At 36.4% G+C, this 12298-nt stretch overlaps 1 protein-coding gene across 3 annotated transcripts in view; it reads left to right on the top strand.

The window, feature by feature from the left end:
* FRMD3 (FERM domain containing 3) overlaps positions 1-12298 on the top strand; it is a 174431-nt gene that overhangs the window by 127361 nt on the left and 34772 nt on the right. For all 3 annotated transcript variants that reach the window (XM_064140210.1, XM_064140211.1, XM_064140213.1), the window contains 2 exons: positions 10282-10369; positions 12193-12281. In XM_064140210.1, coding sequence (XP_063996280.1) covers positions 10282-10369; positions 12193-12281 — 177 coding nt within the window. The remainder of the gene's footprint in view (positions 1-10281; positions 10370-12192; positions 12282-12298) is intronic.

Raw genomic sequence — 12298 nt, 5'->3', positions numbered from 1 at the left:
GACAGTCCTTGGAAAACTTGGAGCTTTGCTTGAGTATATGAATACTACCTACGTATTAGATTATGAACCACTAAATTCCTAGGGCGGGGAATGGAAGGGAGAAAAAAAAATGTTCAGAGGAGTTAAAGCTTAAAACAAATTTTCTCCCCTAGAAATCTTATCAAATAAGCTTGCTAGTATTACTATGTCATCTTTCTTCCTGAAACCTGTTTACTAGGTTTATATTTCTTTCAGCAAAACAATGTTTTTAATGGCACAGCTACAGCTAATAGAGTAGAGCAGTACAGAGAATCCTAGAAACAGACTTCTATTTATTTAAAAAAAAAAATCAGTATTGTTCCATACAGTGATTGTAGATTTCCACGGGGAAATTTAACCTGGAAACCCTAAGATACTTAGTAAATTAAACCAAAGTGCAATTAAAAATATTATGATTAATTAAATATTTCAAGAATAGGCTATTCCTGTACTTAAAGGAAGGAGTAGTGGTTATCCAAAGCAGGTGCTTTTTTGATTCCATAACCCTAGGAGAGTTGTGTTTTCCTTTGGTTATGTTGGTTTGGTATTTTTTTCTTTTTATTTTCTTTTTTGTTGTTTTTTTGTTTGGTTGGTTGTTTTTTTGCCTTGTGCATAATGCTCCCCATCCTTTGTGAATTTAATCTTCTAGTTCCTTTATTGTAAATAACTAGGCACACTTCTGGATCTTTTTTAAACCTTCCTTTCCTGTTAGTGTAACATTTTTGATCCTGTGACAATAAATGTTACAAGCATTCACACTTACCCTTCTGGGATTCATCTAGCTGTGGATTTCTCCCACCAATGCCTGCTCACCATGTGAGGATGTCCTCTGAATTTCTTCAGCAGTCTTCGTGAGGGACACCATTCATTACTGCCTTTTGGAAACCACATGGTTGATTTCTTTTGCCAGTGGAACTACTCATTCCTGTAAAGTATTCCAGGAGGCTTTCAATTTATATCAGATTTCTCCTCATACATCACACTTACATGTATATGTTCCTTAATTCTCCTTCCCTGTAGATTTCCCCAGTTTGTACATTATGAACATTAGGATCAGTAGCATATAGCTCTTTGCAACTCTGTTTTCTTCCTTTTCTGTTTGCCTTTGTTCATGTCAGCATCTGGTGTACCTTACCTATTTAATTGCTTACAAAGTTTCAGAGTTTTTGGATAGCTGCAACCTGGCAATTTTCCACTGTAGCTTTGTCTTCCCAAAATTGGTGTTCCAATTAATTTTTTTTTACATTAAACATTTACTAGTCACATAGATGTTTTACTTTTTCCTTGATATTTAATTCAGTGGGTCTCTATTCTAGGAGAACAAATTAATAAAACAGATCTGTCATGTCATGAACTATATATAAAGAGGTCCAGTGCTAGATGATTAGATTTCTGTGCTTTTGGATATGGTTACAACAGAACATAGCTACTGCAGTAACAGCTACTTAAATTAGTGTTTCACTGCCATTCTTAACAGACTGATAAAGATTTGAGTCATAAAAATCTTCACAACAACTTCTTCAGATAAAGAGAATAAGGTGTTCCCCCCCACCCTAGACTGCTAAACTCTGTGCCCCTAAATGCTTTCAGTTAGAAGTGTGCAAGTGTAAGTTTGTATTGTAAATCACATCAGTGAAATGATCTGATTAAAAATAACTTTCTTTTACTTGACTTCTGTGAAGAAGTTCATGACCCATTCTTACCTATTTTGGCACTGTTAAAGTTAATTAATGCACTGCACTGTGCTCAGTGTATAAAGGCTTATTTAATTTTTATTACTGGTTACCAAAAGACCTAATCTTTAAACAAAATACAGTGAAGAAGTCTCTATAGGTCTGGGGAAGCCCAAAAGAAAACTAGCATGTCAAACCGGGTTAAGCACAGTCATGGAAGTCTTCTACCTCTTGGAAGTCTTGGAAGTCACAATCACAGTCACAGTCATGGAAGTCTTCTAGGAGTGGAGAGCTGAGTGAAAGGTTAATTCTTCAAGCATAACATCAGGGATTACTAGGATTAATCTTTTCTGATTGATCTGAAGCTCTGATCACTCAGGTAATTTTGATTGTTTCTTTGGGATTTGAGGTTCTGGTTTTTTGTTTTTTTTTTTTTAACATGTTAGGAGTTTGCTTCATTCAGGTGTTTCAATAACAGTTGTAATATTTTTTCATGGCAAAATTAGTAGTGCTAAATTTTCTTGGGCAATTTGCAATAGCAGCTGTTGCTGTTTGATTTTGTAGACTCTTCTTACTAGTTCCTAGCCTACTTCTGTGCTGTTGTTGAAACTGGGATTCAGCCAACCACATAGCCATTAGGTGTTTTTCCTTTTAGTCACTTTCCTTTCTCCATTTCCAAATGAAATTTCCTTCTCAGGAATTTATATTGAATCTTACATCCTTTAACAGAATATTTGCTACTCTGAAAAAATTCCTTGGCTTATGAAAAAAGCCTGTCATCCAAAATTCCCTGAGGCCAGACACCTGAAAATACAGAGATGTCCAAAGAAAAGATTTATAGGAATTTATTTGTAGGAATCTTATTTTTCTTTTTAAAGGATTCAGTGTTTGAATATGACGATAATTTTTTTTTTAATCTCACCTTTAAACTAATGATCCACTTGTACTTATTCTTGATAGAAAATTCTATGTCATGTATGAAAGTGTCATGTAAGCATGAAAGCCCTACACAAACACTAACTTTGCCCAGGAAGTTAGAGTTATACAAATATCTTTTTCCCAGGCTGACCTCATATAATAAAATGTAAGTTGTTTATTACTGCTTGGAATGGCATATAGAGGTTCAGAACTGTTAAGTGCTACTCAGTTGGCTGTCATCTCCCTTGTGTTTATCAAGTATTGTTGCTTTCACAAAAGCCATATGTGGGAAAATATCACTTAGGAGAAGAAAATGTTTCTTCCAAAGGTGTGAAGTCACTACACTGTTCTGCTATTAAGTATCTCTAAAACAACAATTTAAACTTTCGAACTAAGGCGTAGTATTTTCTTGACAACTGGAATAGCAAATTAATGCTTGTCTGTCTTTGATCCAAATTGAATGAGAAGTGTTGTTAAAATTTTATTTGAAAAGCACAGAACACCTTTATCCTCTGCTGCGTCATCTACACTATAACTACGTCGTGGAGCCTGAAGCACTTCTAACTTTCTTCCTGCTCTAATTTGTATTCCATTTTCTGTACTATCAGACTCTTGTACCAGCAGGAGTACAAGGTTTCCCAGTCTCTGCTGATCTGTCTTCCTAGCTCTTGTACAGACATGGAGCTGCTTGGCAAGAATAACTACAAATGTTACTATAAGAGTGTGTTCTGGGAGGCTGTCCTAGAAGACTTGGCAAAGGTTGCTAGAAAATGCTTTTCCTCAGGGATGTAAATATCATTTGGTCCAAGATTAAAGCAATTTCTTGCATACTGTTGAATACATTTAGAAGTGCTAAAACTAAATTCCCATTTAGCAGATCTGGAATAGGGTGGATCTTGTATTTCACTTGAGAGCTTCTTGCAATTATAAAACTACTTCTTATCTGCTTTTATGCAGATAGTGCTGTCAGCACATTCATCCTTGCATTAGTTTTTTTGCACTACTTTAATCACATCAGTATCTAACAGCCTCATATACATGGAGGAAATCCAATCAGAAGGACATATGGTATGCCTCAAGACTTGCAAATCATGTTAAAGGAGACAGAAGACTCAAGACACTTTGCTGGGGCTCAAGGATTTTTTTAATTTTACATGAAGGGGAGGGAGAAGTTTGGAAAGGGCATGGCTTGGGCTGTAGCAGGGATAGCTGACTTCCAGGCCTGAGAAACCAATATGTTTGTAGTTCTCAGTTATAGCAAGTATACCAAAGACTTTGGAGGCCTGAGGAGGATCATGCTGTGAAATTCACAGGCAGATAGTGGTGACAGCTGCTTGGGGTCCCACCTACCTTACAGCCTTGTGCTACACTGGCTCTCCTCTTCGATTCAGCCTTGATAGCCTGTGCTGGCTTGTTTGTGGTTTCAAAGTTAAAGGTGTTTAGATTTATCCATCAGAATATACGCTGGCTCACATCACTGAAACTTTGGCATTATCTAATTCACTCTCATTTATCAATCTAGTATTAAAATGCCATTTTGTTTGCCGTAATAGAGGAATAATTTGTTTGCTTCTATTTTACTATATTTTACTATATTTACTGTATTTTACTATATTTTCCTTATACTCCATAATTCTTAACAATCATTATTTGAGTCAGTGATGGAGTTTGGAGTAACAGGTTCTCATTTGTCCTTTTCTTGAAGAGTAAAGTGCGTTCTGCTAGTCCAAAAATTTGTTTTTCTGAACCATTTGTTTCTTACAGAAGCGTGCCTAAAACCACTTAAAATTAAGGAACTGTGTTTATAATTCTGAATGCACTCACTAGAAAATGGTAAGAGTGAGCTGCTGGTTTGTTGGAGTAGTTTTTGTATGGCACAGAGAGTATTTCCAGAAGCTCTGTGCTAAGGAGCAGCTTTAACTGAGCATAGCTTTAGTGGAAGATGCAGTTGTAGCAGTAATTAACAGAAAGAAACTTAAGAGAGGTGTCTTTTCCCTTTTCTATTTCCAAAGGTCAGTCTGATACAATGAAAAGATAGGCATGATTTTTCTTTAAATAGAAATTTCAAGAAGGGTTCAGTAGAAAGGATAATCTATGTAAATTGCAAATGGTTTCTGGTAGTTTGATAGGTGACATTAATACATTTTTAGCCCTATGAAAGATTTATTTTTTGTATCTGTGTGTTGTGCATGTGATTTTTTTTCCCTGTAGAGATATGATCATAAGTCTACAAAGTCATTAATTTTTTCTACCAAGCTAGCTTTTGCCTGTATCATGGTGAAATTTGGAGTCAGGTTCTGCATATTTAGCATAATGCTGAATTCTGATGTCTGTCTGAATTTCTATGATACAGTGATTTCTACATTGGCTAGAAAGATCTCCTTCCTTTCCTCTGTTCTGCCTCCCCACTTCTTTATTTGGGAGAAGTCTGTACAGACTAGGTGTGTTTGGATCAGAAAGATTAATCTACTGTGATATTAAAACCAGTTAGCTCTGTAGACGTCTCTGTATAATGAGAATAGATTTAAAATTAATAATAGATGAGTTTAAACTGCATCTTCTCTGCAAATGTATTCTGTTTAATACACTTAAAGCTGTCTGCATCACTGAATCAATTTATGAAGTAAAGTCAAACTACAAATGCCTGAACAGACTTCAGAGATATGTCTCAGCCTCATCTTTGATGGCACACGAGTAATCTGAAATGTTCTGGTAGAGGAAGTTATACAAGTGGTGAGACATGGCATTACATTGTCTATGTTGTGAAATTTAACCCATAGGCATTTAACAGACAGTACTAGAGTTGGATTGTTGTTTTAAAGTGATTGTTCACGTTTTTCTTATCCTTGGATTTTATCAATCTGAGAGAAACAACAGTTTTCAGTGCAAGTCAAAACTGGTATTTGGGTGTTCTGCAGTTTTCTAAGCTTTGTATGTTCCACCAGCATTTCAGCGATTCAGGTACTTGCCAGGTGATAAGATCTCTTTTCAGACTCATTTAAAGGCTTTTTTCTCCCTCAAGCCAGTTGTCTAGGCCATTCTCCGGGGAGCAGCACTGCTGCCTGGGATATGTTCAAAGCCTGACCTGCTATTCTGAACAAACTGAGCCACAGGTTAGAATGCAATTTCGTTTACCAGTGTTTTCGTTTGGTGTTTTTCTTTGAAATTGTCACTGCCGTTGAACTGTTGTTTCCTGGAACATAGATAGTTGTAGCAGATTTGTGTTTCAGTACCAGATAGTCCTTCTCAGCGCCTTCTTGACTACAAATAGTGGCAGACAGGCTGTATTTAAAAGCATCCTCACTGTCAAAGTCTTCTGAGTTTAAAGGAAAAGTAAAAACTACTTAAGGCTTTTAGCACTGTAATTATATAACAAAAAGAAAAACCTCAGAGGTTTGGTAAGCGATTTTGTGATTAGTATATGGTGTAGCTAAACATGTTGAGTCTTTATACAGAATTCTGGTGGTTTTCGGGTTAGAAGGAGACCCAGATGACCTTGTGCTAAGGAATATCTTTTATAAGATCTGGGGTATAGCAAGGAGTGTAGTTCATGGATGAACTTGAAATAGTCACTGTGATATCTCATGAAACTGCAGTGAGCTTATGTCCACAATTACAGGACAGGACTAAAAAATGTTTTACAGAGAACAAGTCTATGTTTCTAAAGCCCAGATCTTTATGTCCATGCTTATTTATTCCGTTGTCTATAGACCATAAATACCCAGAAATTAATTGTACATGGGGCATGCTTAAATACAATGTTGTTATTGTATTCTGTAGCAATAAACTTTGTTTGACACAGGGATGAGGCAAAGGATGGACAATAATTATGTCTTTTAATATTAGAACTAACATGTTAGTAGTGGTAAGAGAATTGGAGATGGTAGTTGATGTGACCTCACTAAGGACATTCAAGAAGCAAGAAATCAAGAACAGCACCAAAAATATTTTTTCTTTGTTGCTATTACTACAAGAGTTTTCTCTATTGATATGGGAAAAAGGGATAGAGAACATAAGAGTGTAGGAACCTAGTTAAATCTTTAACTACGTGAGCACTGATTTAAAGCATCATTAATCAGATGATTGATGATAACCCACAAAGGAGGTGGGTTAAGCTTGAGAGGGTCTTGAAACACTCTCATGGAGAAGAATACTGTATTCAAAGATGAGAACATTGGAAACTCCAGCCAAGAATATGACCCACAACTGATGCCAGTGGACGAAAGGTAGAAAGGCCAGACATTGGCCTTCCTTCCAAAGACCCCAAAAGGCAACCACCAGGTGGCAATGAACATCTCTAAAGAGGTGGGACATTATGGAAATGAGTTCCAGGCACTGGTAGTAATAACTCCACCTATTTCCAGAGCTAATTCTAATAACCCTATCCCTGTACTGAATATGTATGGTTTTCTAATATAAACATTTCACCTAACGCGGTGAAGGTGTGCAAGGGCTTTGGAGAATGACCTCCCCTTGTTACCGAGCACTGGTTAGACATATCTTTCCTGATAACACTCTGCATGTTGTGAGGTCTCATTTTCCATACGTCACTATATGTTAAGATACTCACTCCTGTGCTGTCTCATCCTTAACTCTCACAGTTTCATCAATTCAGTATGTATCAGATATATACCTCAAAGGGAAAGTATAAATGGGAGAACATTCTAGAATGAATCAACTAGGGCAGCCAGTAGAATGAATGATCATTGCTGTAGTACAGCCTGGGAATATTCACTGTTGAGCCTCCTGGTCTTTGATGTGCTTTGGAATTGAGGGCCCTGTGAGGAAGAGCATGTACATCCTCTAATGCATACTTCTTTTGAATTTAAATGGAAAAACAGAGTGTGTTGCACATGTCTGGCTTTTATAAGCAGTTTTATTTAATTAAATTTTTATTAGGATCTTTTAGCTTACTTCCTAAGTTGTATCCTTAATTAATAGCTCATAACCGTGGACCTCTAATTTCAGGAATAATCCACATTATTTGTATGGTATACAGAAATGTCTCTGTGTAATGGTTACTTTTACTGGTCCAGTTCAAAACCTCTGACATGCTGCAGCTGGGTGCTATATTGACTGTAATTTATGGAAAGGGAATACACCTTTCATTTAATCCTCAATACATGCTGAAAAAAAGTCAGAAGTCGTATTAGGTCAACTGTAGCAATTATGCTGACAGACATGATTTTGCTGAGAAAGCTGAGTTACAAAACAGCGATGAGTTACATTGCCCAAATAATACCTGTGTTTCCACTCTAATAGGTACTAGTTGGAGCACTTGGACAAGTGAGGAAACCATGCATTTTTTAGTATGAGACTGTTTGTTGCCTCTGGATAGCTTAAAGTTTTTTTTTTTTAACACAGCCAGTCAAAGGCTACTGTTAAATCAGTGATTGAAAATGTTGACTTTTCTTTGCTAGTAACATTTGCTATAGCTACATTTTTATTTGGAAAGGAAAATCTTATTGCTGTGTTACAGATGTAAAGCACATTATCGAGGCTGGGATACTGATCCCTTGATAAGGAATTTTTTTCATTTGATACTGCCCTTGACTTTTCTGCTTTGTAATGTTCTTTTAAGACTTTGTACAGTAGTCATTTGATTAGCCTGTAATCTGATAAGATCAAATGAGTTCATGTCTTCTGCTCTTTTTTCCAAGTACAAGTTGTTCCACTTGAAGTACATAAAGACAACATAGTTTCAGAGGCTACAGGTGCGGAATGCATGCTAATTATTTTTTATGTGTCTTGTTAATAATAATTTCAAAGTAGCTTTTTTCCATTTTTGTAAATGCCAAAGCCCCCAGATCACACTGTTCCATGTTACTTGTTACTTTTTGGTCCTTTCAGACTAGAACACTGACTACTTTCCTTTATACCATCAATGGGAGGCAGGAAAAATATGCATTTTAGTATGTTATTTTTCTATAAAACCCAGTTTCCAGTAAGCAATCGAACAATCTGTTTGTGCGGCTTTTCACTGTGCAGTAGTAGTAATTTAGGTCAAGTAGTTAATTATTTCTGTGCTGTGCAGTTGGCTGATACATGAAACAAGCTTTGTTGCCTTTTTAAGGCTTATTCATGATCCTAAAGTTGTGATTTATTAGTGTTAAAAAGGGAGAAAAACAGTCTAATAGAGTAGAAAGATGACTGGGCAGAAGTGTGTTTGTTTTGTGTGCTGCTTTCATACAGTCTTCACCTTAAATACTGACTTAAGTGCACATTTCCAGTTTCTGGGGTTCCATCTCATTAATTTGTTTCTATTGGAAGGTGTTAAGAAAAAAGTCTAAAGAAGGAAAAAGAAAGAAGAGCATTTCTCTAATATTATGTGTGTGGTTTCTTATTCTTTAAAAGCTAAACTTCAATAAAAATATCACCTGAAATAAAGTGTAAGTAGTGTAGTGTCAAAGAGGACTAAAAGGTGTATGCCAAAGAGGTATTGCAGGATTGACTGGTAGATGATGAGCAGTGCAGTACAAAGGAGTGTGAATTAAAACTTTGTAACATAAAAGGTCATTGTCACTTACACTGCCACAGGGCATTAGCTTGGTAGGTTCAAAATAGGATCTGACATCCATGAGCATGCTAGACAGTGTCTTGGTTGTGAAATTGAACTTGGGGCCAGATATTGAATCTTTATGTCAGTGCTTGTTGGTTTCTGGATACTGAGCTGCAACAGGCTTGCAGGGAAATTTTGCTGCATCAGTGCACACAGCAGTCTTTAAATGCCTGTTCTTGAGTGCCATTAGTCACTGCATGAGACTGGACTCCAAAATTCAGGGGTAAGATAAATTTTGACTATTGCTGTGTCCCTTGAAGATTTGTTAATTTTTTAATTTGCATGAGAAGCACTTGAGAAATCCTGGCTTTCTAAAGTTCTTAAAGTTGTCCCAAAGGTATAGTATCTATCAGAATCACCTACTGTAGTCATACAAAGACATAAAGTAATACTTGGAATGGTTTGCTGGCAAACAGGCATTTTAAGACTGATGGAGCTTATTGTAATGGCAAGAATTAGGATAATCAATGACAAAACTTCTTCTAGAACTCAAATCTTGCACACCATGGTTCAGCCTTTAGTGTATATTCATGGTTGATTATAGACATCCTAAAAATAGGGGCATATAATGGAAATGCTGACAGGTTCTGGACTATCATGGTGGTAACAGACACTGCTATAATTAGGCATGCATCTGAGTAGACAGTGTAGTATGACTGCCATGTTTGTACCCTGTGCTGGAAGGAATGTTTATTAATCTGCTCAAACCTTTTAAAGGAGTTAAGGAGCAAGAATTTGTGGGGAAAAAAAAGATGCTAAGGTTTATTTGATGTTCAAGCTGGTGTGCACATATATCAAAAGACAACAAGTACTTGATGGATATTGGATAAATCTGATTAACTGCATAAATTGTTTTTATTTCAGGATTGAGAGGAAAAAAAGCCCACATCAGAATTTACCTGAAATATTAGGCACTGTACAATTCAGCAGGAGGAAACACTTCAAAAGTTTTCCATCTTTGTATTATAAACAGAATATGATTGGTATAGTTTGTATTTCAGTAAGAAGTTTTTTCCTTCCTTTGATTTAGGCACTTGAAATCCCCAGTCAAAAACTCTTTTTTTCTCCTGTTTACTTTTGGCTGTTAAATTACTGTTTCTTTGTTAATTTCAGAGGTCAGAGCCCAGCTGTTGCTGAATTTAACTTGCTCCTGAAAGCATATTCTTTGGAAACTTACGGTGTTGATCCTCACCCTTGCAAGGTAACAATTTTTTAAAACTGAAATCTAATAAAATGGTCTTTTTACTAACATTTAGTAAAAATCCATTAATTAAATTGATCTACCACCTCCAGTTTTTGCCCAGGCACAAATGGAGTAGTTTACGAAAGATCTTGCCTTGGGACTACATATTAAGACTTGAAATAATGTTGTCTGGTTGACACCCTTGCATCAGTTAAATAAGAGGTCTCTTCCAGAGGAGGCAGGACATCATAAGAAAATGTAGTAGGCTATCATGACAAAATCTTTTATTATACTTCATAATATGTTTGCACTTAGTGCAAAAGCTTCTCTAAATGCCTCAGGCTTGAAATATTTTATGTCTGTCAGTACTTTCAAGATTCATCATTATTCTGTCCAGAAGGTGCAGTCCTTGGCAGATTGTTTTTTCAGACACCACCAAAATATGCAAATCTTAGGAAGAACAGCAAACCAAATGTACAGAGGGGAAAAACCAGATACTGCATTTTCATATTCCTCCACTTCATATTCCACTTTGGTATTTTGTGTTTCTCTATAAGAAGATGTTTTTAATCACCAGTTCTGATTATCCCTTACACCTGCATTTTTAATTACTTTGTTTCATCCACGTAATCTGCAGTGTTTATTTTTAATGTTGCTTCAGATTATATCTGCTTCTTTTACTTTGGCTTGTATACAGTCTTACTGGGTGGAACAGCAGTGCTGTTCACTTAGCAGTTCTGGTGGTAAGGTCCTTTAAAAAAGTAATTTCTAATATAAAGCTGCATTTGATGTCATATGTATTTTGCCAAAAATGTTGCTCCTGGGTGAAATAGAGTCTGATTCAGAGCTGAGGTGTAGTCAGTGACTTACTAAACTTTAGTTTGAAACTATACTGCAGACTTTCAGACAGCATCTCAGAGACTTTTGTCACTTGAGGCAATTGAAACTGGCTTAAAGTTTCCTCTTTAGCTGTGTGGAAGGGCTCATAGTGTGGGAGCATGCAAGGATTCGTTGCCATGCTTAGGGAAAATTTTCCAGTCTTATGGAAGTGAACTGCAAAGCAGAGTCCTTCCTCAGCTCCTTATTGCATGCACCTTACACCATGCCCCTTCTGACATGCTCCTTCCAGAGCAGTGGCTGCTGCTCCATAAACATCACTTTTTCTTTTTGCTCTTGTTTTACTGGTGGAACATAAGCCATAATAAAGTTGCCTACCTTTATCAAGATGAGGGTCTGGAACTTTGAGTGGACAGGAAATCCACTTAATAGAACACTCACTTAAATCATTGCTCAAAAACTATAAGCCAGACCTTTTATTGTGAAATTAAGATTTTTTAAATGGTCGTTCCTATTTGAAAAGCAAGTATCACCATGTGTTCTGGTTTGTACTCAAGAACACTTTCTTACTGTGGTACAAGTTGTCTGAACTTCCAACAGGTCTCACAGAGGAACAATATATGGTGAAATCTTTTAAAAGGACAGTGTTGAAAGAGATATGAATCTCTAGTCTGTGTAGTTAGTCAGCATGTTAAGAGGGAAACATACACCGAAGTGTTTTTTGAGTCCAATTAGTAAATATGCCTAAGGTTGTCCATTGTTATCAGCTACAAGTAGACAGGAACAAATCATAAGATGCTTAAATCTTTAGAAGTAACCGTGGCCTGTATTGTCAAGAGCAGTCTTTGTTCTCCTCAAGTGTACCATTTGAATGCAAAGTTTGTTTTGAAAAGGAAGACAAAATCTAACTCACTAATCTATAGTGAGTTAACAATGTATGCTATCAGTTAAGAAATATCTCACTGGATGAGGGGGAAATTACCTTTTTCTTTTTTTCTTTCAAGGACTCTATGGGGACAACTACGTTTTTAGGTTTCACAGCTGCAGGATTTGTAGTTTTCCAAGGGAATAAAAGAATTCATTTGTTAAAATGGTAAGCATGTGAAAGAT

Source organism: Pogoniulus pusillus, chromosome Z (assembly GCF_015220805.1).
Source record: "Pogoniulus pusillus isolate bPogPus1 chromosome Z, bPogPus1.pri, whole genome shotgun sequence".
Taxonomy (NCBI): Eukaryota; Metazoa; Chordata; class Aves; order Piciformes; family Lybiidae; genus Pogoniulus; species Pogoniulus pusillus.
Note: the sequence above shows the minus strand (reverse complement) of the source record. Positions and strands in the feature narration are given on the sequence as shown.